The 25488-nt window shown below is 48.0% G+C and overlaps 1 protein-coding gene across 5 annotated transcripts; it reads right to left on the bottom strand.

The window, feature by feature from the left end:
• Positions 1 to 33: 33 nt before the first annotated feature.
• Positions 34 to 25241, bottom strand: rock2a (rho-associated, coiled-coil containing protein kinase 2a). 5 transcript variants are annotated; one of them, XM_037486207.2, is made up of 32 exons: positions 24280 to 25241; positions 15231 to 15312; positions 14998 to 15098; positions 14649 to 14786; positions 14261 to 14521; positions 13970 to 14114; positions 13724 to 13862; positions 13050 to 13141; positions 12674 to 12833; positions 12523 to 12577; positions 11165 to 11253; positions 11031 to 11079; positions 10566 to 10701; positions 9976 to 10067; positions 9593 to 9839; positions 8693 to 8799; positions 7573 to 7738; positions 7295 to 7455; positions 6937 to 7121; positions 6777 to 6846; positions 6518 to 6621; positions 6192 to 6378; positions 5908 to 6004; positions 5719 to 5813; positions 5410 to 5601; positions 5100 to 5268; positions 4355 to 4425; positions 4189 to 4277; positions 3997 to 4075; positions 3608 to 3875; positions 3292 to 3505; positions 34 to 1518 (listed from the first exon to the last, which is right to left on the bottom strand). In XM_037486207.2, the coding sequence occupies exons 1-32, from the start codon at positions 24376 to 24378 to the stop codon at positions 1515 to 1517; spliced, it is 4143 nt and encodes a 1380-aa protein (XP_037342104.2). In that variant the 5' UTR covers positions 24379 to 25241; the 3' UTR covers positions 34 to 1514. The 5 variants fall into 5 exon arrangements, with proteins under 5 accessions (XP_037342104.2, XP_037342105.2, XP_037342106.2 ...); XM_037486208.2 differs by having other exon boundaries at positions 5908 to 6001; XM_037486209.2 differs by having other exon boundaries at positions 7579 to 7738.
• Between the last annotated feature and the right edge of the window lie 247 nt (positions 25242 to 25488).

Raw genomic sequence — 25488 nt, 5'->3', positions numbered from 1 at the left:
TTTCAACCCAGAAAAAAATTCCAAACCCAAAAGGCACATCCACATCTTTATTGTTGAAGTAGTTATTACTAAAATAGAGCCGATTGGTAGCAAACATGCATTCTGGATGTAGAGCCCTTTAAATACAAAGTGGACAAGGCAGTATAAATAATAGTGTGCACTGTATGGCATGTAAAATATATACTGTGTATATTTATATGTATAAAACATGCTTCTTGGTTAAAGGAGAGCACTCCGTACACGCACACACACACGCACAACACACATAGACATACATACATGGTTACTCTCCACCTGCTATATAAGCCACATCCACAACAATGTGCCCAAACTCATGCGTTTGGTTATTTTTTTAATACAAAAATATCAGGACAAACACTTTTAGAAAAACTTTCAACGGAATAGTGCTGCTCAGTATTTGGACTCCTGCGATGTGATTACACACCTTCTTTGTTTCTGGTTCTTACTGGTTCATTGCTCCTCGTTTGTATTGCTGGGAATGACTACAACACAAAAAAATACAAAAAAACCTACACTGCTAGCAGGTGGAGGCGGGTGGGTGACAGCACTTAAGTGTGAGGCCTGAAAAGGCAAACACATGCAGGTTCACTCGAGAGTAGTTTGGTGATGGAGAGGGGGCTCCGGTCAAGTATACTTGGATAAATAGAAGTCACATAATGCCTGCATGTGGTCTCTGGTGAAGACGCAGATGTACATTCAAACAAACATCAACAGGGGGCCCCTTGAATTCAGTAAACACCAACCCCTTACGGACCTCCATCTAATGCCCCCCTGCCCCGGAGCAGGAGCCTGTGCACAGGTGAGCCGTTGCCCCAGAAGGTCCCTAGAAGGGTTTTTTTCTTGCTTAAGTGCCTCATTCAGGTTTTTTCCTCCTGAAAGCAGAATCGAAGCTACAATCAATATGTAAAAAAAGAAGAAAAGAAAAGCCAATGTAACTGGATCTGGGATTTGAGTTCAACAGTCTTAGCTGCGTCTTAGCCAACATATGTTCTAAGTGTAGTGTCAACACCCATCAAACCCTTCATATATTTCACAATCATTCAAACACAAATTATTTGGCCACAAGAATCTCCCCCTAAACAAGGTGGTGAGAAGAATTTTCCCGCTGGGTCCTTCATTCAGACGGCGCTGAGGTAAAGTGTACCCCCCCCTCCTCCTTTCATCTTGCACAGAAGACTCTCTTCTGCTCTGCGGGAGCTCAGCAAGCTTCTCAAGTTGTCCAGCTGGGTGAAAAGATCACCATGTGACTTGTGAAGCGGTTACCGCTTCGAGTGCCTTGGAAAGAAGTTCAACCCCCAAAAAACTTAAATAAAAATAGGAAACTAGACTTTGTGACTGTCCCGAAGCAGATGCCCGATGGGAGGGGGTTGTGAAGAAGCGACGTGGAGTTCAGTGTGCCGATCAGCAGACAGAGCGTTGTGTAGTCTTTGATTTGAGGCGGGACCACACCCCCCCAGTATCACCTTGACGACGCGGCGCAGCCTCTGGAGAGGTTAACTAGAGGAAAAGAAAGACAGAACAGATGCAGGATTAGCCTTTGCTTTTCATTCACATGGCCCTGTATGTGTACTGGAACACCTCGTTTTATGCATCGCTAGTCAATTTGCTAAATGCATAGGTGGTGAATAGTTTTGTTCCAAAGCCCAGCGAAGGTGTTCTCCCCGGTGTCCATGACTGAAGAGCAGATAAAACTAACGTCCTAACTTTTTCTCCCTAATGGGTAAATCTTTGTTGTTATAATACTTCACTCTTCCACAAGAGGCAGAGGTGCACCACAGGCACATGCTCTGAAAAGTGTTCCCCTTTTACTCCTAGTTTTAATTTTCTTTACAAACAAAATATGGATATATTTTTTAAACTATCTTGAGGGTAAAAATGTACGTTGGAAAGCTCATCCTGGAGAACATTTTCCACCTTTTCTTCAGCAACACATTTCTCTACTTCTTCTATACATCACTTTATGGCACACAACGATATAGTAAGATGAGATATACGTCTCTCGCTTGAGTACCTAAGCAAAATAGGGACGTTTGCCTCTTTGGCCACTCAATGAATAATTAGAGATAAAAGTAAATGTGAATGAGCATCAGGTGAACAGGACAAGCACATGCACCACCACCATCAGACCCCCCAGACCACCTGGGGGTCTGGACATTTGGTGCAAAATAACATGGAAGCACACATAGGACATGGGGAACGTCAACAGGAGGATGGGACTACTGAAGGGCACCTTCTTATTAACAACTAAGTTACAGGTGGCCCGTTTCCCCAAAAGGCAGAAGAACATAAGCAAACCACAGCAAATTGAGGGGGGGGGGGCAGGTTTTCTACCGCCACTGAAAGCACAGCACAGCACACACTGTTACCACAAGTGGTGGTCAGAAATGAATAGAGGAGCAATCATCATCGATATCATCCAGGGACCAGTGCCAGTCCTGAAGACCAAAGTCCTCCCATCTGAAAGGGGAGATTTGTTTTGAAGGACGGGTTAAAATAAATGCACAAATGTACCTGGTGTCCACAAAAAGATAAACAAGACGGCCATCAATTTACGAGAGGCAGCGGCGCCATATATCCTGAGACAGCGAGGAGCGGGCAGTTTTCAACCAATTTGTATTTATTTTGAGATATATATATATATTCTGAAAACCTAGAAGTAGAATACAGTGGAATCACACCACTAGCACCAATGTAGTGAGGGGTTGATGGCTACAGGACTGCAACCGACCTTCTTTATTGAGTATTATTGTTTGTAGAATTATTGCGTGTGTTAGGTCTCTCTACGCACACATGCACATTGAAACTCTGGTCACTGTGTCCTGCCTCTCACCCACTGCAGCAGCAACAATAGGCACATGCGTTACAGGTGTGCCCAACAGGGCTCTGATTGGCTGATTTTTCTCCAATAACGACAAGTCCTTCAATACAACCAACAAGTTTGTTGTCTACATTCATTGACCTCAGCTCCTCCACAACAAAAATTGGGGGAGCGAGGCCTGGGGGGACGGTCTTTGTGTGTTGCTAGTTTCTCTTTCCCCTATTTCTGTTGCTGTGTTTGATACGGTCCGGTTATATCATGCCACTAAAGAAATTATTATAGTCTGACCCCAGATACCACCTCAAATCCATCCTGAATGCTGGTTGGCAAACAGGGTGATGAAAGCCACAACCTGTTCTTTGCCTTCTGCATGCCCCAAAATCTCATCCAAACAGACACACACATTTTCTAGATGTCGGTTGCTCAAAGACCGGTTTGGTCAGGTTCGCTACCTGCTCTTGCTGGTGGGCAGCTGTCGACTGGGTCTCCTCATGGACTGGCTGGGCTGGACCTTCATGGAGGCGCGCGGCGAGGAGCGTGCAAACTGCTCCGGCGGCAGAGGCTTCTTGGGGATCTTCTTGACCAGTCGGCTCACCCACTTCTGCTGCTCCTCCTGGGACACGGCCAGCAGCAGCAGGTTCTTGGCCGAGGACACGTCGTAGTTCACTGGTGGTGGAAAAAGATTGTGCAAGTGTTACGTTTGGGGGCGAACAATCGTTTAGTTGTCCCCCCCCCCCCTCGAGTGCAGAAGAGATGGAGGCGGCCCACCTTTGCAGGGAGCGATGATCTCCTCCTTCTTGTCCATGTGGTCCTTGTGGCACTTGATGTGGCAGCGCCGGCACTCCAGGGCCGCCGGCGGCTTGAACATGTTCCACAGCGGCTTGGTGCAGGCCTCGCAGTTGGTGGGGAAGTGGTAGAGCGTGGGGATGAACTCATGGCCCTTGTGGCAGATGTAGCTGGACTTCTCTCCGATGGGCAGCGGGTCCACGGGGAACTCGGGCTCCTTTTTGCTCTCGCCTTCGTTAGCATAAAGAATCTGGACAGTCGATAAGAGAAGCAAGAGGATGAGGGTTTATTTTCTATTTCTTTACTTAAAAACGACATATTGGTCATTTGGAAGTCTGTGAAAATGAAGAGTTCAAATTGCCGAGACAGACCTGAAATATCCTGGGAATCTCTTTGGCGTCAGCGCGGTACACGTCGGTCTGAGTGACGGGCCTCACGTGGAAGAGTTTGCTGTGTGAAGAGAAATAGTCACGTCCACTTATCGCGGCAACATGTGTACCTCAGCTCAACAACAAATGCCCCCTACGGGAAATAAATGGTCAGTCTTCAGCTGTTATACTCACTCTATATCTAGCACCATGTAGGGAATGGACTGCTCTTTGTCTAGCTCGTTGTTGTAGAAGAGAATCTTCTTGCTGCTCACCACAACATACTACGGTAAAAAGATTTCATGTTTTAGGGAGTCATGTTCGATTAAGAAATACTGTGCAGCGTTTGCTCCCTCTTTACCTTCCTCTCCCAGCCAAACTTCTTGGTGTTGTTTCTTACAGGAAGAGAGAGCCAGCCCTCCAGTCTCATTTCTGAGCGGGAGAAAGACAGCAAAATAGCAAGAGATGAGGAAGTTAGAGTATGCTGATAATCTGTAAATGTTATGGTACATATATAAATATCTCCCTGCATAGGTAGTGCAACACCAACACATGCTCTGGTACACGGATCCACTTCTATATTTATTTTGGTGTACAGCGGAATTACGTATTTTGTTTCATTCGAAACACAAATCCTCATATTAGTTGTTGTATGCAGTGGCAGCCAGAATACACGCAGCATTTAGGGTGGTGCACGTAATGAGGCACATTTAGCAGTACGGTCACACTTTGTTGAAAGGCCGGAGCTAGAGGACCCGACAGCTGCAACAGCAACAGAGAGCCGCGTTTGAGACGAGGACGGGGCGATGCGGGTGGAATGCTAAACACGCTGACACCGGTCACCTGGTAGAGGAAAAAAAAACTGGAGCCCAGCCCCTCTTCCCCGCTGCTTCCCTTATTATAGTATTAAGAGCAGAAATCTGCAATTACATCGGAATAGAGCCCAGCGTGACACACCGTGTACCAAGCCAATGCAAAGAAAAGTGCCAATTAGAGACAGACCGAACAGTATCTGCTGAACTCGGGTCTGAACCACCCCGAGACCTTTGCCTACGGTTATTCCCCTGCAGGACGTGACAGCTCATGTTGTACAGGAGCGCTCTCACCTGTGTACCCGTCGTCGGTGTCAAAGTCCGGCCCGCTGCTGACGCTGGCAGAGTCCATGGACTGGACACTGAGCGTCTGCAGCCGGTTCCTCAGCTGCTCGATGTCGCTGTCCTTGCTGTCCAGGGCCATCTGCAGCTCAATGCGCATCTGGCTCTCCTCAGACAGTTGCTGCAAGTCAAGAGCCACAAGGAGAGATCCGGTCTAGTCAAATGCTACCGACCACAGACGAGCAGCCTACAGAAACTCAAGAGCAAAGAGCTTCCCCATTTGCTGTAAGGACATTCCTCGGGAATACAAGCTGCTACTGACCGCCTGCATCTCGTTGATCTCCCTCTGATATTTGATGATGCTGCTGTTGAGCTTTTCCTTCTCAGACCTCAGCTCCAACTGCAGCTTCCTGTTCTCCTTCTCCTTCCGCCGCATGTCCGTGTCGTTGCCCCGGCGACTGCCTCCGCCGCGCAGCTCCTTCCTGTTCATTATCTCTGCCAGCTTGTTGACGGCCTGCGGACAGACGCGAGCGGCACAGCTGGTGCTTTAGCCTCGTTTCAGGATCTGCGTGCATGTGAGCGAGTAAGAAGGAAGCACATGTCGGGGGAGCTGACCCAACAGCAGACTTACCTGAGTCTTCAGCGTCCTCTCTGACTGCAGCTGCTTCTCGAAGGCCTGCTTCATCTGGCTGATCTGCTGCTCCCAATCCTTTGACTTTTCAGATTCTGGAAAAGAGACACAAAAAGTGGTAAATGTCAACATTGACACAATTTTTGCTTCCAATGACATTTTCAGTAAAATTCAAAACATTTGAATTACCTTCCATCGCCTCCTTCAGTTTGTTGTTCAGCTCCTCCTTCTCATTGGCTAGGTTGGCGACATCACATGTCAGGGTCCTGTTGGCTTCTTCCAGCTGCTTGGGACAGGAAGAACCGTCATATTAAATAAATAATTGGTTATTAAGAGTACCGGCTCAGCTCCCGCTGTCCAACCTGAACTCCAAAGAGGCCTTGTAGCGAGAAGGTTGCTTTCATTTGGGGTGAGCCTTAAACTCAGGGTAGATGATCACAGTGACGTAGTACATGAACTGTGACAGGACTCACCGAGCCGATGGTGATGTCTTTCTCAGACAGGTCTTGGCGGTGGCGGGCCATCATCTCCTTCAGCTCCAGCTCCTTCATTATCTTCTCCTTCTCCAGGTCCGAGTACTGCTCCTCGGCGATGGAGCGCGCCAGCTGCTCCGAGTCGGCCTTCGTCAGTGTGATCTCGAGCTGCGCCGCCAATGAATCCCTGTAGCAAAAAAGTATGTGTCATTCGGGGGTGTGAATCAACGGAGCCCGGCGTTCCTATTCCGTCTCTGGTTTTGTTTGCTGTTGAATTTTCTCCTCTGGTTACTAAAGTGGATTAAAGAGAGGAGACATCAAAGCACCTCTCCTCCTGTAGCTCCTGCAGAGCCTGCTGTGCGTCTTTGTGCAGTTTGTTCCTCTCCTCGCACTCCTCCTTTAGTTCTCGGACCTGGGTCTTGTACAGCGTCTGGAAAACACGGCATTCAATACACACAACCACATGCATTAGCAAAGCGTTGTTTTGATAGCACACTGCGGCCCACAGGCTCTCCAAGCAGAAGAAGAACCGCCACGCCTTTGTCGTTATTTCACACACTCGCACCTGATTCCAAACACACTCACAGAGAAGTACTGCTCGGCTTCTAACTGGTCCTGTAGCTCCTTCATTTGCCCGTCCGTGTCCTGTCTCTCTCTGCAGGCACAAAAACAGAAACAATATATGACTCATCAGCCTGCTGGTGTCGGAATATGACCTGAGGGTTGAAACCAGATGTGCACTGACTTGCGCAGCTCTTGGTTCTGCTTCTCCAGGCTGCGCTTGATGTCGAGCAGGTGGTTCGCCTCCTGCTTGAGCTGCTTCTCGGAGGTCCGCAGAGAGTTGAGCTGCTGGTTCTGGGCTTTCAGGTCGTTCTGGGTCAGGCTGCGCTTTTGGGTCTCCTGCTCGATCTTCAGCGTCAGGTTCTTCACCTGAGACAGAGGGGACACCGCAGAGCGGGCTGGTGTGTTCGCGACCTTGAGACGTTTCGGTGTGAACGGACTGTCGCTCGTCCACAGCTCAGGATGGACACACACAGTTACACAGGCTGGGAGATTTGTTCCTCATATCTAAGCAACCGCGCAGAAGGTAAACTCTCCCTCACCTCCTCGGTCAGTCGGTCCTTGTGTCTGCGCAGCTCGTCTAGTTTCTGCAGAGCCTGTTTATAGTCGCAGTCCATCATGCTGCTGTGCTTCTCTAGATCCAGGATCCGGTTCTCCAGCCGGAGTTTGGCCGCCCGCTCCTCCGCCAGCTTCTGATTCATCTCTGCATGGGAGTCGTTTTGTACAGAAAAGTCACGTGAATCAATCGTGGCCTGCGTGAAGCGGTGATAATGAAAGGTCAAATCTTGAATTTGTTTCCACAAAAGAAAGAAATTGGCACCTTTACCCTTCATGGACTCCGACTTGGCGCCCTCGATGGTTACTTTGATCTTGCTCTTGTCTGCCAGCAGCGCCCTGGTGGCCTTGTGAGAGGCCTCCTCCTGCTCCAGCTCCTGCTGCACCACCTTCAGCCTGTAGGTTAAATCAATCTCCTTGTTGCTCTTCTCCTGCAGAGAGAAAACGAGGCAGGGCCGAGCTCAAAAGAGGAGCACTGGACTAAAAGGTCGGGCTCAGATTTGGGGTTAAATGTCTGAACGTATGCCGTCAGACGGGCCATGGCGTTGGGGAAGTGAGGCCGCCGTCTGTGCTCTCTCCAAAGCTACAACACTCTTATCTTCCAACTGGTTAGCTTTTCTGTTACTGCCTTTGGTGCCTTTAGGAGTTTGTTTTATTAAAGTCATACAACAACACAAAAAGACTGGAGGCAGCTTGTGTTCTCTAGAAATGAGGAGAGCATGAACGAAAAAAAAAAAAAAAAAGCTTCAGTTCAGCATCAGAAACTACCGTCTGACAGGAAAAAATATTCTAGATCTATTAAAGACCTTTTAGTAAGTCTCACAGTGACCGTGGATAAATAATTCGGAAATGTCTAAAAGTATTAAAAAGTACTGGTTGATTATAGTGCCTCACTAACCACCAGCCCAAATAGGAGCAATGTTCTTCACTAAAGCCCTTTAAGCTTCAGGATCAATATGCCCTTTGAATCATTTACTCAACGAATAAACCTCAGCAGCTGATCCGCATAAATGCAGAAGATTACAATTCTATTATGACCAGCCATTAAGTGTAATCAGCAGCTTGTTGTCAGTGGTACAATAATCTCTAAAGAGTACGGCTTTTAAACCAGTTGTGGACCAGCCTCTTAAATGGGTTTGTATAGCATTCATCTGCCCTTTGTTGTGATGCTCCCACTGAAAATGACTAAATGTTTTATTCCTGTGTCAGGTATCAAAGTTCTGAGGGTGAATCCTCCTGTGTGTTTCATTTGGGAGTTCAGGACGTCTAAATGAACCTTCAGGTATTCATAATAAATGAGTTAGAAAAAAGCATCCCAAAGCACTACAATACGAAAGATGGAAGATTTAAAAACCATGAAGAAAAAGCCTAATGTCCTGCTTTACCTTCTCCAGATCGGTGTGTTTTTCCTGAAGTTGTCTCTTCTCGGACTCGGTTTTGGACAGAGTCTGTCTCTGCTGACGGGCCTCGTCCTCGAGGCTGGAGATGCGTCCTGCCAGACGAAACCAAGAGTCCGATGAGAAGCAGCTTCAAAAAGGAAGCCAAACATAGCTCCAAACATTCACCTAACATTCACCAAACAGCTCCAGGGAAATATTTTGATGAACATTTGATTGTTCAGTGAATGCTCACTCCTCCAATACACTGGTGAAGGTGCTTTACTGCAGTTTCTCTTACAGAAGCATCGGGTCAGATGACCAACACGTGCAGTTTGGGCCAAAGCAAAACCAAAATGAAAGTCGACTCTGGCGTTGACAGGTTAAAAACAAATGGATACTCAGCAGGCCCCTCAGCACGTTTCAACTATGACCTCGGCTCAATTCGATAATCGGACAAGAAACTTCATGTTATAGTTTGAGCAGCCATGGACTACCGCTCTAATCAGGCCGTGGTTACGTCATTAGCCTTGATGTTAGATCACCCCGTCAATGCAGCTGCAGTGGAGGGACTGGCTGTAGCCTCATTCAAGGGCAGACCACAGCTAGTATTACGTTTTTTGACTCTATATTCAGGTTAGCCCAGCAGGGTTAAGCCCTTTATCTGTAAATCTCAGATGTGTTTGTTCTGGTTTGGAATTCAGGCCGCAGTGGCTTTACAGAGCATCTCCAAAACACACCCGTTTGGATCCCAACCCACGCACAATGACAGCCTCTTTGCCGCCGTGTGCATTGCTGCAGCTCTTTGCTCTTCACCATCTAGCTGCTCGTGTTAATCTGCTGTGGAAGCTACCGGGCAGACTGAAGGTGGACTTCTACCCCATGTCTGTCAGTGTGTGTGTCGCCTACCCATTAGGTCACAGATGGTCTCGGAGCCCTGGCTGTGCTCCCTCCTCTCTGCCTCCAGCGCGGCCTGCAGGCTAATGCATTCCTTCTCCAGGCTCAACTTGCTGCGCTCCAGCAGGCAGCTTTTGTCCTGCAGCTCGCGCACGTTGGCCTCCAGCTGCTGCAGCTGCTTGCTGCTCTCCGTCTGGGTTTTACGGAGCCTCGTCGCCGCCTCCGACTCGGCCCGCAGCAACGTGTTGGCTTCCTCCAGCTGGATGGGGAAGGTCAGTCGGAAGCGTGTTTGTTTGAGTCAAAGGTTACGGTGTGTTTAATTTTCCAGGTCAAGTCTTCGATCAACTATTCTATTTTGGAACAAAGTCAAGACCTGACAGAAAGTTAAGTGATACCTGTTTCTGCAGGTGAATGTTCTTCTCGTTGGAAATGTGGGAATTCTGGTTCCTCTTCTTCATGTCATCCAGCTGGTCTCGAAGGCTGTTAACTGCAAGACCGAAAGATTTATTCCAGTGAATCACCTACTTTGCACCATAATACACATTACACAAGCAATAATATATACATAGCAATATTTATTATCATTGATTGGTAAAGTATTCTTCAAGTATTATGATTATCAGAGTAGTATTGAGAGAGTTATGAGGCAAATTATACAATATCCACAAAACCAATTTTAAGTTCATTGTTGGAGCATGTTTACACTCTATTTGACCAGGTGATGGCAGTAATGTCCTCGTTAAATCAGCAAACTTCAGTCAAAACTCTTCTACTTCAAATTAAAGGCCTCTTTAATTGGGTCATTACATATTAACTGGAATCTTTTAACTATCTTGGCATCTCTATCAAGGTATGCCATTTAATAGCTCTAAAGGAAAAATGTCTCATACAATGCCATCGTGCAACAAGATGATTCATCCTTTGTAGCTCATTTGCTCATTAAGCAACGCAGCAAGTGTCAGAAACAACATGCGTCTGGCCTGACCTTCGTTCTCCAGTGCGCGCTTCCGGTCGGCCTCGCCCTCGGCCTTGCGGCTGCTCTCCAGGCTTTTGTGCTGCAGCAGCGCCTTCTCTCTCTCCATCTGCCGCAGCGCCGCCTCCAGGTTCTTCCTGCCGCTCACCTAGAATCAATCATGGAAACACTTTGGTCAACATGTTTCACGCCAACTGGCTTTATTAGAGGCGGCTCCTCGGGATCCGAAGGGCCTTTTGGATGCGGGTATTAGAATTTGGTTCTTTAAGCGTTTATGGGGAAGCTTGCGGGGACGGGTGGAAAAGCATTATTCCGACGTCAGTACAGTTTTAGAGTTTAAGCCCCAAAAGAGAAACTGAGCCTGGAACCAAGTCCCTGCAACAGCAAATATCAAAAGTGGGGTGGAGCCCAATGTATGCAAGTGAGCTCCCGACTCCAACGTGTGCCTTCACTCTGGTTTCAGGGGGCGTAGCTCACCTCATCCTCAAGTTCTTTGGAGATTTTGTCCAGACGGCTGGTGGCAGCTCTACAACGACAAGAAAAAGGAAACCGTCTGTGCAGGCTCTGAGGGCGATGCTCGCCGCGACAGGAAGGTCAGCTGTAAAACTGACCTGTGTTTGTGCTCCAGATCGCCTATGACCTGCTTCTCGTTATTCAGCTGAACCTCCAGGTGACGCAGTTTCTTCTGCAGCGCCGCCGACTGTGGAGAGAAAACAAACAAGCGGTCACACGTGTGCTAGTGTTCAAGTCCAAGAGCAGTTTGCAACCTTTAGTCTGTGGTTCCACATCCGGCGCTCTGAGCAATGTGTGCACCTTTAAACCCTGCAGTGACTCCACAATCCTGACCACAAGCTGTAAACGCTCAACGGACATAACGTGGTCTGTTCAGGTGAAAAGTGTTCAATTAGTCATTAACAACACAGAACGATCACTTGATGGAGGTGGTCACCGGAGAAATGTGACAAGCTGCTTTTAGCTTTGTTTGCCTGTTCTTGTGTAACAAAACGCTGCGTTCACTGGGTTGGTCATCGTTTGGCTATTAGACTTACGTCAAGAAGGCCAAACAATGAGCTGGAAGGCACGCTGAAGCGCTCAGTACAGTTGAAGAGAACACAGTCATTGGGACGTAATCTTCTGTGTGCTTATTGCATGGACTGATAATAAAGATGACAGCTCTTCAAACACAAAGCATCTAGTTCGCCTTGTTGGGTGACGACACAAGCCGTGCACTTTTCCCAAAGATGGCGCAATCCTTTCATGTCATTCTTATCTCGCTGCGGTTGGCTCCAGGGATCAGTTTATGATGCGTTTGGTTTTTATTAGTTATTTGACTCTTTAAAAAATAGGAAGGAGAGCGAGAGGCAAAAAAAATCTTTAACTCTCCATAAGCTTGATTGTCTGTTTCAATATATATATACTGTATATAGTCCTTAACAGGTATGAAGTTTGTTGTAGCTTTCATAGCAGCTTGAAACTTCTCACCCAAGCATGGAGAGTAAGCTCTTTGAAACTTCTCAAGAGGAAAGGTGTCTCAACGAGAAAAAGAGCAACACTCCCATCTTTGTACTTAATCATTTTGCAGAGCTTTAACTCAAAGCTGATTAGTCCATACATCAGATCCTTTTGCAACGCAAATAAAACCTGGGGCTCGGTCATCTTCCTCTGAAGTGGTACTTGATTGATAAAGGCTGCTCAAATAGTACTATGGCTAATGAAAGATTAGCTTTTAGCTCAGCCACTTACATCAAAAGCTGCTTACATGTTTGTGTGTGCACTGAAACTACAATGTTTAAGTATATCATGGGAAATCCTGTCCCGGAGTCCTTTCCATGGTCATCCTGACAGTCTTACGGTATGAAGCTGGATTGATCACAATGTCAGCAGGCCTGTGTGGTCGTGTACAACCGACGCCAGCTCACTTATTTGCTGATTTCCAGTGATAGCGCGTGGTGGAAGTGTAAGAACCCACCTCGCCTTTGGAATTGTCGTGGGTCACCAGCACATTGTTGGAAGCATTCAATAACCTGAGGAGAAAAACAAGACAGCAAAGAACCAATCACTCGGGGCACTGATACCCTCTGAAATAAGAAGACATGGCCAGATGAAAACGCATGGCTCACTGGTCGTCTTTGAAGTAAGTGAAGCCCACAAAAGGGAGCTGGTTTCCCACGAAGGCCTTAGGTTTGGGGAACGTCTCCACGTCGCCTTTGTCATCTTCAATCTCGTCGAAGTTACTGGTGTCTATGTCACTGCTAAGCTCTGGGACCACAGGGGCGACCGCTGAAGAAGGAGAGCCAGAGAGAGAAGGAGGCAGGGAGATAGAAAGGGAAAAGGAAGGTGTAAATAGATGGAAAAAGGAAGCACTATGTAAACAAAACTGTTACTGCCTACAATTAATTTGGTGTTTGGCTGCTGTTCCAGAGGAAGCTCGTTTTAAAAAGGTTAAAGTTTCTCTGGCTCAGCTGAGGCTGCTTGGGGAACCGTGGGGATACTGACTGTCTCTGATGGTGTCGAAAGTCCACAGGTCGTTCTTGAAGAAAGGGTGGCACTTGATTTCCTCCACGCCGTTTCTGCCCAATCGCACCTCCCTCAAAACAAAGAGAGCGAATGGGTTTGCAGAGCAGTGACTAAATGGTCCCTTTGTCTTCAGTTTAACAGTATCAGCTGTTCCATATTCTTCTCTTGGAGTCAGAGAAGACTCCTTGGAGCCAGAGCTAAGCATGCAGACACCAATTAAAGCTAAAAGAAGTGAAAGTGGTCAAGAAAGCCTGATCACATGACAAGATCTTTGGGGTTACAAATATAAAGGAACCAAATTGACTCCCTCGACAAAGTTAGATCAACATCACACTACAGGCGTTCCAACTAGATTCAGCAATATAGAAATACTTGTCATTCAGCATATTTTCATAAACATCTGGACTTGGACCTGAAATTGGAATTTCTTTTATCTTCTGTTCAAAGTTTTCTTAAATTGACCACTTTGGGATTTTCTTTTCTTGGAATATGACACTTCCTTTCCTGACTGTAAAATATACATGTATATAGAACCATATATATAGCCTCCAGTGGCCCTAAAACACGATCATATAAAGAGAGCGGTGTCATGTGCAGCTCGCGTTAGTCCCTGTGCGCCCTGGTGGAACATTGGGGACTGACACCCTCAATACCTGTCGGTCAGGAAGGCACAGATGATATTCTTGGCATCTTTGGAGATCTCCACATCGTCTGGGAAGTTAAGGGAGTTCTTGTGGTCCATGATCTTGCTGTAGGTTCCCACCAGAGAGTCGGCGTAGAACGGCGTGTCACCTAACGGTAAAGATCGAGTAGGTTAGCTATATAAAACCAACCTGGTTTAACTGGTTTGCTCCACTTTTGTTTTAAAGAAACAATGACGTCACTAGATGCTCACTGACCAACAAGCATCTCGAAGATGAACACCCCTACGGACCACCAGTCACACTCTCTCCCATAATACCCGTCTCCTCCCTGGGACTTCAGCACCTCCGGAGAGATGTAGTCTGGGGTCCCCACAGCCGTGTCACAGTGCACCATGCCGGTCTGCAACGCAAATTCACCAATCAGTACCACAACAGCTGTATGTTTCAAAGTTATGGAATAACGTCTTCGGCCCCATGGATTTGAATGCAGACATGGAGACTAGTCAGCCGTCTGATGGAGCTGCTAGGAGGTCTGTTGGAGCTCACCGAGTTCATCTTCATGCATGTGCCAAAGTCGGCCAGCTTGAGGTGTCCGAGTCGGTCCAGCAGCATGTTGTCGGGCTTCACGTCCCGATGGATGAAGCCCATGGAGTGGATGGCGTCCAGGGCCATCACCACCTCCGCCGTGTAGAACTTGGCCCACTTCTCCGGCACGTCGTAGGTGCTGGTCAGGTTGACCAGGTCGCCTCCCGGCATGTACTCCATCACCATGTAGAGGTAGTGCTCGTCTTGGAAGGCACAGCACAACTGAGTGGACCCAAACGCACAAAGCTCTCGTTAGGAACTGTAAGTGGACAGAGGATGAAACTGTGGGAAGAGAGGGGGACGGCGGGCGAATCAGAAGCTCACCAGTCAATTTAAAGAAGGGTCATACCTGCACCACCCAGGGGCTGTTGGCGAAGGCCATGATGTCCCTCTCTTCCCAGAAGAAAGCAGAGTCCGAGCGTTTGATCATCTCAAACTTGCTCAGCACCTTCATGGCGTAGACCTTCTGAGAGGCTTTGTGCCGGACCTGAATGGCGGGGAGACCAGAGTTATTCAGAGGTAGAAAAAGTCCAAACGGTGGACTGCAGGGTTATATGAAAATACAGTACAACAGACCCCTGACATTTACTCAAGGCGTTTCACTATGATTTTTCAGGGTCGATATCCACAGCAGAGGAGTTGATCCCTCCACAGAACCCTCATCAGGGACCGCTCTAAAAAAGGAAACCAATACTCACTAACTGCACTTCACCAAAAGCCCCTCGACCGATGACTTTGACTCTGTCAAAGTCTTCAGATTTCATCTGGAGGTCTCGAGTCTGTTTGATGACCGCCTCATCTGCGTAGGAAGAGAAGAACAGAATCCCAATCACGATGTGGTGAATCAACCCGGAGAACAAACTCCATCTTTGAAAGGCGGCGAATGTCCTCCAGCCCCCCCCCCTCTCATTCTCAAACAATAACGACTCACATCGGATTAAGAAGGTTTCGATGTTCTTGTTCTTGCGTAGTGCCGGGTAGTCCAAGTCCAAGACCAGGGCGTTGATGGAGTCCTGCGTGGAAAGAGGCAAACAATCAAGGTGATGATGTCAGACACGCCGGGTTCTGACACGCTCTCTGCGTACACGAGTGTGGTTGGGTTGCACCAAAGCTCGCGACATAGTGTGAGTCACCGCGTTGCGAATAAAAAGTGACAGATTCTCAGAGAACAAGAAGTGTCGTCTCCTTTCCTCAGTGACGGGATTTGAAATTCATGTGCAAAAGAAATATCACAGCTTATGTGTCAAAAAATGAACTGTTAAGATTATAATCATGCATCCTAATGACAGACAATGCGTGACTAAGATTTTTGCCTCAAGTGAACATCTGAACAACAGATAAAATGTGTAATTTCTTATGTTGCAGAATTACATTTTACTGACTACAATGCTTTCGCAATAGCACAGAAATGCACTTTTTAAAAACTATACACATATAGATACACACATTCCAAAACATTAAAAACATGGAGTAAACGTATCAGTTCGACCCAATGAAGGCAGAAGAGCAGGACCTGCAGCAGCATTACTGCTCACGGACTGCATTTTAAAACACCTGTTTATTTAGGTGCATTTTCTAGCAGCTCGGCTCCGCCGTTCAATCAACAGTGATCAACTCCACGGACTGGATACATTTACAGCAGCTACGGAACAAGGAAAATGGCTTTGACTCAAGGCTCCCCCCCCCCCCCCCCCCAGAGATTTAAAGAGGCATTATGACTCATTTTTCAACCTACTTGATTCTGTCATCTTCTGACAACTGACGAACACACGCGCTGTTTTCCGTGAGCAAGCCGTCGGCGTAGCGGAGACGATCCGACCTTCACACAGTGTGTAGTCACCACTCTCTCGCTCCTTGAAGTTCTCATTTGTCCTTTCCACACATTTCCGCGTGAACACAAGTCACTTTCTCGCAGGACATAACATGACAGCTGATTCTATTTGAATTTACTGAATAGCAAACAAAATGCTCAATAGAACTCTGCTGAATATTTTGTTACAAAAGAACTGTTGATTTAATGCAAAAGCTTCAGTTTGTGTAATCTGTCCACTTCTAGAAGTAAGACACTACTTTAAAAGGGAAACATCTGTATCAATTTTAAAAATCCAGTGTTGGTGGAGCCAACCACCCAATCCAGGCTTCCCATGACCAACAATTGCTCTTAATTCATTCAACCCAAATATGACTTTTTTGTTTTGATTCTGTGGAGAAAAGAGAAAGAAGCACACGAAGATGCAGTCGACCTTGTAGAAGCGTTAGATTTGATTTATGTGACTAAGTCAGTTAAAAGGAAGCACGTAATATATTTAATCTCTTTTCAGACACCATTCAACAAACAGTATAATTACTGATGTATCTGCGTGGTGAGGCTGGGAACTGGACTGAACCACTGCGGCAGCCCGTCGGGTCAACTGAACACAGGCGGCCTGCTTGTACAATCAGTCATTCCGTAATGGGCGTAGTTTGACCCGGGGCAACGCGAGGAAACCATCAAACAAGCCCAAGACAGGCCGAAGCCGACCTCTAATCGTTACAGTGTGTTACAATAAGGAAGTCATCCATCAACTCCCGTCGGCTACGCATTCCTGGCCGCTCAACGAGGAGCCGTTTGGACCCAACGCCAGAGCAGAGAACCTCGCCCCCCCCCACGGTGCAGAGACAGGATGGCACAAGCTCCTCCTCCCGCGGCGCGCCGCACACTCCGGTTTATCTTCTAAATGTTCACTTCCCCATTAAAGGACTGACCTCGCACAAAAGCTACTATTTAAGGGAGTGCTTGCACGTAGATGCGCGCGCACGAGGATCTTCCTTCAGCAATACAGGAAACGATCCAACCCCCCCCGGGCCGGCAGACAATTTGACTGTGTCATGAAGCCAGTCCCTGTGTGCAAGTCATTTCCTCTGAGGCAGCATTCTCCACTACTGTTGCTCTGTATCCCCAAATCTATCGTCTACACATGCGTGGCAGCGAGTAGGTGTGTGAGTGTGTGCGTGCAAACAATGCATCCAGAGAGTTGTGTGTTGCAGGTCTTTCAGTACAGTTTACTTCCCTAAAAACATCTGCAACAGGGCGCACCAGACGTGGGCCGTTTGTTGACACCCACTCACTGATGAGTCATGCTGGGAGGCCTGTGACGTCTTCATGCCTCACTGGGGTCACTTTGAGAGACTGAGCTGCTGCAGTGGCAACCCAAAACACTGCAGCGGTGTCAGGCTACAAGTGTCCCATTTCGTAGTGTGATTTGCCATCTCCTGCATAGTGCCTTACTACATCTACACAGCCGGACGGGTCCCCGTGCCTCCAGCAGCAGGGACAGGACTACCATAAATAAAGCCTCGGGCCTCCGATAACATCCGTCTGCACATGTGGGTTTGTGCTTCAATGATAAATGAATGGATGTGTGTCCAGTCATTTAGAGAATACTGGAATAGTTGAAGAAAAGGTGTAGGTTTTGGTAAAATGCTTATGGAGCTAACGACTGGATGAATGAGACCTGCGGCAGTTGGACAGTTTATGAATGGATGGAAAACTCTCTTTAATAAATCAATAAGACACAAGGTGAGCAATTGATGCACAAATTGGTGAAGTATTCCTCGAATTTATTGCTTCATTGGAGTAAAAATGTTCCCAGGTGGATGTGGTTTCCTGATGATCAGATAGGAACTTGCAGCTTCTTATTTATTCCCCTCAGATTTACATTTTCTTGGTGACGTTTTCCAGATGCACAGAGCTATACGGCTTTACCATCCTGGAGCTGAGGTTGCCTTAGGTCAGGGGCCCACCTAGTTAAATAATAAATACTTTTGACTACACGGGTAGAGAGGATTTCACCGCTGCTCAAACTAGGACAGGATTCCCGTTGAGGCCGTGGCCGCCTGTCCGCAGTGAAGCATGACCAGAGGGCTGAGCAAGGACGGGTACCACGGGGGGGCAGGTGCCAAGCAGAGAGGTGGGTAGAGGAAGTTTGTGCTCTGGGCACAAAAGTGTCCGAAGCAGAAACGCTCCAGTCAGAAGAGGACAGGCGCTGTGGGACGACGGTTGCCAAGCGGCGTGCGGCGTAAACGCCGCGGTGTAAACAGCAAACCTTCCCAATCTAGAAGCTAGAGCCCCACGTGAAAGATCGTTCCCTTCTAAGAGGAATTAAGTATGAAGGAAGGAGAAATAAATAAATATGCGTTGCCACGGTAACGGCGAGCCTTTGGCGGTGCTGTGAGGTAGTGAAACGATGTTAGTGCAGCTTGTCTTTCCTTCTCTTTTCTTTGGAAAGCAAAGTGCAGAAGCGGATTGGCGGCTGCGAGGCCCGTTTGAGGCTTATGACGACATACAGTATATTGCTTTGGAAAATGGGCCGCATTCCCTTTTTAAAAAGGCTTTATTTAACCACATTAGCAGATATGTTGCAGAGACCCTGTCAGTCTCGCATAATGACGAAGTGCTGTTGAGAGCGCTGGAGCTACTCAGCTAGAGCAGCTTTCTATAGAAAGCGTCCACAGCCACGTTGGACAAGGGATCAGAATAATAACACAGTGTGGCTTCAGGTGCGAGCTCGACGCGTCCGTGCTCGACGCCGCGCTGGAGCTGATAGGAAGTCTTATCCGACGTTATCCTTATCAGCACAAGTTGTTTTGGATCTATTCGATAGCACTTCAGCAGTTTATCTTTCTAAGGGGTTATAGCTGGTCGCTTAGCAACTCCTGCAAAATACAAAGAGTTGAAATCAGTGGCGACTAGGGAGAAGCAGCAGGCAAGAGTTATTTAAAGCCCATTCTAGTGGTTTCACATTTGGATTTACTGTTGCTGTTGACATTACTCTCTCCTTCCCTTAGCTTCCACTCTTTAATCACTCTATAAAATGGCCACGTGGATCTACCAGTCAGGAATGTGGTGATGTTAACCTAAAAGGAACTGGACACAGAAAGGAACACCCCCCGACCGCTCAAGGCCTCCCTCTCAAGCACTCGTCCCTGAGGGGGCGACTGAACACTGCTTTGGGCTTTAAAAGGATCGGGCACAGAGAGTTAATGTTTGATTGAATTCCAGTGGTTTTAATAATAGTTTGGCGGGGATAAGCGGCGGGCCGGGCGGAGCGTGGGGGCCCATAAACTCTCTGGAGGAAAGACACGACGGCTGGGATCCCCGCTAATAGAACCGCCAATGTCTCTGTGGGGAATAACATGCGCATTTGTTACTCTCGCACTCGACAGGATTCTGTCCCATGCTCCTGTGCCCAGAGCGTGTGTGCAAGTATACTGAGGAATGTGGCTGAGAAAAGAAAAAAAAGGGCAGGGAAGACTGCATGTAAACAAGGTGTGTTATCCTTAAACTCTGCTTTATGAATGCTAATAATAATAATAATTCCAGATTTTTTATGATTTTTAAAAGAAAAAGATTCAGCCGTTTGGTTGATCACACATACAACCTATGATTTGGGTTGTATTGGGTCCCAAGATGACAATATAAATAAGTAGAAGAATTACTTGCAACATACTGGATTCCCTTCCTCCCCTTTTGCTTAAACTTGAACAAGGGCTCAGATGAAGCGTCACAGATTAAAGACTGCCGTGCTGGAGGCATCCATTCAGCATCTCCATTAATTATATCATTAGCAGAAACTGTCAATCAACAGCTCTAGAAGCCACACATCTTTTTGACGGTCCAAACTGTAATACAAGAGCAAAAGGTGAAAACATTCCCATCTGGGATGCAGGAACCAATGAATTTGTGCTAAAAATGTCTTCACTTCACTTCACTTACGTACAACGCTGTGTGTCAATATTTGTAGTATTGGCTCAATCCATTCAAACTAACTGTCAGCTTTGAAAGCACTGGACAAAGGCCACACACAGACACACAAAAATACTCAAAATCCGATGCTGCTGCATGCCCTCACTGTTGCTATCGAGCGAGTATAGAAAGAAAGAAATGTGTCCACGGGAACCAAACGCCTGCTGTGCATGTGTGTGTAGGAGGTGGTGCTCCAGCAGCAGGTTGGGATGCAGATGGATGGGTTATGTGTTGTGCGTGGGAGACTCCTGTTCTCTTCTCTGCTAACTCACACACCCCTGGACCGAATCTAAATATACCCAGAGATGCAGGTGTCAAACCCTGTGCGGCTCACACATCGTGCAGGGGCGAGGGGGGGGACAATGCGTGAGCCAGTGGCAACATTTTGCAATGACATTTGTGCGTTTGGAAGGTGCAGACATCCCTCTGGTGTCCTTTGTGATCCATGCAGAGAGTAAAACGTCCATCGACGGTCAAATCTTCCATCAGCATCTGAAATGCTGGTTTGATCCATTTGTATTCTGATTATGACAAGGGGTGAAACTCACAGCAGTTCACCCAACCAGATGGGTGGCATCGTCGGAGCGGTAATGATGATAATTGGAGTTTAAGCATGGAGAGCCTGCATCACCTTTTAATCGCGGAGGTTAAGTTCTTCCTCATTCTTGGCATTCTTTTTCACATCCCTGCGAGGTGGATCTTGGCTCGACTCACATCTTGTTCCATTCGTCCGAGGTATTATATAATGTGCAGTCAAGTAGGTGTATATTTATCTTTGTGTGCTTTAGACTTCTGCTCGGCTTCTAAGTAATGTTTTACTGCAGGCTGGGTGGGCATTCCTTTTAGCTTTGCAAAACATCAAGACGCAAGATTTATCATCAATATATTGCATTTGTTATTTTGACATAAAGTACTTGCCAGTATGGCCGCTTTCCTTCGCTTTATTGGCTTTCCTATTAGATCTAGGCTCTGTACTGTCTTTTATTCACTGAGCATACATGAGACACAAAGCTTTATCACAAAACTCTCTGCCAGAAAGAAACTTGTTAGCAAAGTGTATTTCCCAAAACGTCAAACTAGCCCTTTACGGTCAACGTTGAAATGATGTGGTACGGAGACACAATAAAATAGTGTCTATCTGAACTATGTGTTCAGGGAAGCAGGGATTAGGGGAAACCCTGATGAAGCGACATGGTTGTAACCACTAAGGAGGACCGGACGATACACAGCTGAAGTGAAGTGTGACATTTTAAGCGCGCCGAGAACGGAAGACGCCGGGGTCTTCTCCAGTGGAGTGAAGCAAAAACCAAAAAAAGACTCTCCAGAGGAGACTGGCTTGTTTTGCAGAGAGAGAGAGAGAGAGAGAGAGAGAGAAAAAGACAGAAAAAAATTGGCTGGGGCCACCGTCCCTAGTGCCTTATAAGGCAGTGTTTCTATCCTGCTAGCACATGGAGGCAGGGACTGCTGCAGCCTCAGAGCAACCCAACAGCACTACGGAGACGGAGCGGACACTCTTAGGGTAGAGACGCTCCATCATGACACACGGGGGTTAACCCCACCTCCCTACGACAGCGTCACAAGAAACTAAGCCCCATCGTGGGGGGAGGAGGGGGGGGGTGCTGGGTTAGAAGAAGATTGGTAAACATTCTGTGGTAAATGAGCGGAAGGGGAGTGGCATGAGTAACCAACGTCACAGACCTAACAAGTGGGCCAATACGAGCAGTCACGGTCACCTGATGCCGTTTGAAGATCACACTGGAGTGAGTGGGAAAAGAGACCAGGGGAGTGGTCCCCCCCCCCAAAAAAACAAAAGGGAGGTGATCTGGAAGACATCAGTCCGGACCTTTAGCTATAAGCATCCCATATCACTGCGGCATGAGTGTCGAGCACTGGGTTATCTGGCGGTGCCAGGTCTGCAGCTGCATCGAGAGGCTCTGGAGCTACAGTTAAAATACCTGCAGTGTGTTTAACAAGCCCAGAGGGGAGGGGGGAGGGGGGGTAAGCCAAAGGAAAATACAAGATAAAAAAAGTGAAAAGGGGGAAAAAGTGCAGTCGTTCAGAAGGGGACTTTGAGCCCACATGTAGCTGCCGACTTATTTACCCAGTGAGGTCATTTCCTTCAGGTCGGCCGGAAAAAAGAAAAAGAGGCGACTCGTGTGCCTCGCAGTCGAGCGCTCACGTTAAACTCTCCTTTCATCGCCCTCCACCATCACTCCCCGGCCCTGCCGCTTGGCAGCAAAGTCCAGCCCCAGTCAGCAGTGGCTTTCTGCCAAATAATGATCACAGCGGTTTGCACAGGGAGGGAGGGGGCACTTCAAGCACTACTTGATAGAACGCTGATAGAGGCCGTAACGGTGATGGACAGCATATATGACCAGGGCGTGTGCGGCGCCGGTACAGCGCCATGTATGGGACCTCCTGCTGGGAGCAGGCAAGAAGCGAGTGACACTCAGGAGACTGAAGTCCAGAGTCCCAGCTTATGACGGGTCGGACTCATTTACAAGAAGGTCGGCGCGTTCACTCGACAGATGCTGCAGATTCCTCGCTGTCAGCTTTCCATGTCCTCGGGGCGGTCCGCCCACTGCTCCCCGTCGAGCCCTAAACTAAACACACCTCGCATGGAGCGGGCCGACAAATACAAACGCTGCGTTAATAATGGCCGAGCTTCTTCTATAAAAGCAGCTTTGTGTTTTTCTCCTTGTTGCTAAGCCACAGTAGCATATTGCTGTGCGATTCATTTTTTACCAAAATGACTAAGGCTCCTAAAGTCTGCATCTTGTTATTCCATCTGCAAATAAAACATGCAAATAACTACATTTCTAAGCCCTCGGTGTGCGTGGCTGTGCGTCAGCGGGAGTTTGATTCCGAGCCCAAGCAGCAAAACTTCTTGATCCCTGTGACCGCTAAAAGTGTGGAGACCTGCAGCCTTCTCTCTGCCTCTCCTACGCATTGCCACTCAACTTAAGTCTCCATGCACTCGACGCCTCCGTCACTTCGGGCTCGCGAGCAGGAAGGAAACACCGACGGTGTTCAAGCATGTATTCTGCAAAACCGTCTTTTGACAGAGGGGGGGATCAACCAGGATTGCCTTTAGAGTTGGAGTGAGTGAGGGAAGGGGGGGGGGGGGGGGTTAGATGGGGCCCATTGAAAGGTGAGGCTTTTTAAGGTAGACCCCCAACAGTGTGTCAGCCCTCTGTCAGGTCACGTTAAGGGGCCCAGAAATTTCAATTCCGCCACTAAAAGCAGACGCAAACTAACATCTAAAGTAGTCCCTGTGACGCACCACCCTCCATTGGACAAGACACACACAATGCAACTTTATAAAAATAAAAAAACAACTTAATTCCCCAAAAAGAATGATCAGAGCTTTGCTTTCTGGAAAAAGGGAGAGGAACAATCTGCCTCAGTATGTGAGGGACTCGTTCCGCAGTCAGATCATCTCAGAAGAGGACATTTCAGATACTGATGCCCTGCTGTAGTGATGGTGAATCATGACACATGCTGTATATAATAATGGTGAATCAATCCTACAAGTGTAAACACAAGAACGGGAGTTTCTTGACAATTGCAAATAGTGGTGGAAATGAACTATGTGAGAGCAAGACAGGAATGCGTTTTATCGGAAATTGTCTCAGTCCAAAACAGCAGCAAACAGAGCTGGGTAGACCGCATCTTTCTAATCACCCATCAGTGGGGGCGGACCAGAATAAGTGTCCACTGGGACCAATCCTGGTCTGGTGGGGCCAGCTCTAACCCAGAAGGTGAGTATTAGCCTGGACACAGTCTCCATAAAGACACCAAGTGGGCTCCATTGGTTAATCCTAATCTGTAGACAGGCTTCAGAGCCCCCAAACTGGACTGTCTGCACTCAGTCTTAACTGATAATCAGGCCCATTGCACAGTACCTTCGATTTAATGGCAACATGTCGGATTTCAGTACAGAACCAACATTGTGCAGTTTCATACTTGGTGGAAATGAAGAAAAAAAAAAGAGGACATGCAGCATCACGGTGTGAATGATGTCACCGCGATGCTAACAGTAGCAGGTCCCGGCTCGGGAGTTAACAAGGAGCAAAACAACCAAACCAAGAGGCGTCACGTGCACAGCGCCGCGTCACCCAGGTGTGCGCGGACCCGTCGGGCGTACCGCCTCACCACCCATAATGTACGAGGCGGGTTTCCCCACTCCACTTACCAGCAAACTCTCCAGGTTTATGGCACATCGGGGATCTCTGACCATGTCCTCCAGCTTCTTCAGCCGGGCTTCCATCCTCCTCTCCGCGCCGAGCGACATGGCTGCAGAGTCGGTGTTTACACACACAAAAGTTCAGTGAAACCTGACGTTTTTTTCTTCTTCTTGTTGTTCTCCAAAAACTTTGCGTGAGTTTACATGTGAACGCGCTTTGTTCCTGGCTAATGGCCGTGGGCCTAGCGGGGCAGCCCCGGGGCTCTCAGCTCGCTTCCAGCAGGAGCCGTGTGCCCAACGAGGAGGAAAAGGAGTCCCGAACAGCGGAGGCTCCCCGCGTGCCGAAGACACCGTGTCCGCGGAGGAGCGGGGCCCGTGGGGTCGATGTGGCCCGTGGGGTCGATGTAGCCCGTGGGGTCGATGTAGCCCTTCGGCTAATCGTTACACTCGAGTTAACCACCTCCCGCTCACTCACAGATGCATTTTCCCAACTCGCCGATAAAGTTTCAGCGTTCCCAGCCACGGGCAGCAGGGCGTTTTCTTCGCCCCCCTCTCCTCCCCTTCCCTCTAGCTCGACTCTTTTTCTTTTTTTAAGGGGGGGGGGGCTCTTGGAAATGATTCGGGACTCGCTCTTTCGGAGTGAATTCCGCTTCGTTTTCACCCCATTCAACAGTGTCCTGAGGCCGCTGTGGTTTGGTTCCTCCTCAGTGCTGCCACAGGTCATCCGACCGGGCGATCACGTCCGTCCTCCCGCGCCGTCTCTTCAACAAGCAGCCGCACTCTTCCTGGACGTCTTTTCGCATTTTCGCACGCGTCCTGCTGCGTCTCGTGCTCGTTATCGTGCGCGCGCGCGCACACACACAGCAATAAGTATTCTGAGAAGGAGAGAAAAAGTCCTGCAGAGGCTCAGCTACACACCGACACACACTACTGGCTGAGTGCGGAGTCGCTGTCCTCCCCCTGACGGCCACGCGCCCAGGACTCGGCTACCCAGAAGCCACCTCGGCCTCTCTCTCTGCACCCGTCCCCTGCTTGGATGTACATTCTAGTTATTTCACAACAGATGAACAAACACTTCTCTCCTACAAAATTCCTACAGCGACACGAAAATAAAGTTAAATTCAGTGTATTAAGTTGTGGCCTTAGAATGTAACGTTGGTAGATCGTCCGACCCCTGGTTGTTTTTAGTTGTTACTATTAAGGATCCTATTCCCCCTC

This window comes from Pungitius pungitius, chromosome 14 (assembly GCF_949316345.1).
Source record: "Pungitius pungitius chromosome 14, fPunPun2.1, whole genome shotgun sequence".
In the NCBI taxonomy this organism is placed as follows: Eukaryota; Metazoa; Chordata; class Actinopteri; order Perciformes; family Gasterosteidae; genus Pungitius; species Pungitius pungitius.
This window is presented reverse-complemented; position numbering and strand designations above follow the sequence as displayed.

What these genes read in the sequence shown, in the direction of transcription:
- rock2a (XM_037486211.2), bottom strand. Translation starts at nt 24,378, where the DNA reads ATGTCGCTCGGCGCGGAGAGGAGGATGGAAGCCCGGCTGAAGAAGCTG. An exon ending in GACCATCTGTGACCTAATGG is followed by an intron (nt 8,800 to 9,592) that starts GTAGGCGACACA and finishes TTCGTCTGGCAG; the next exon opens with GACGCATCTCCAGCCTCGAG. An exon ending in GATCATCGCTCCCTGCAAAG is followed by an intron (nt 3,506 to 3,607) that starts GTGGGCCGCCTC and finishes TTCCACCACCAG; the next exon opens with TGAACTACGACGTGTCCTCG.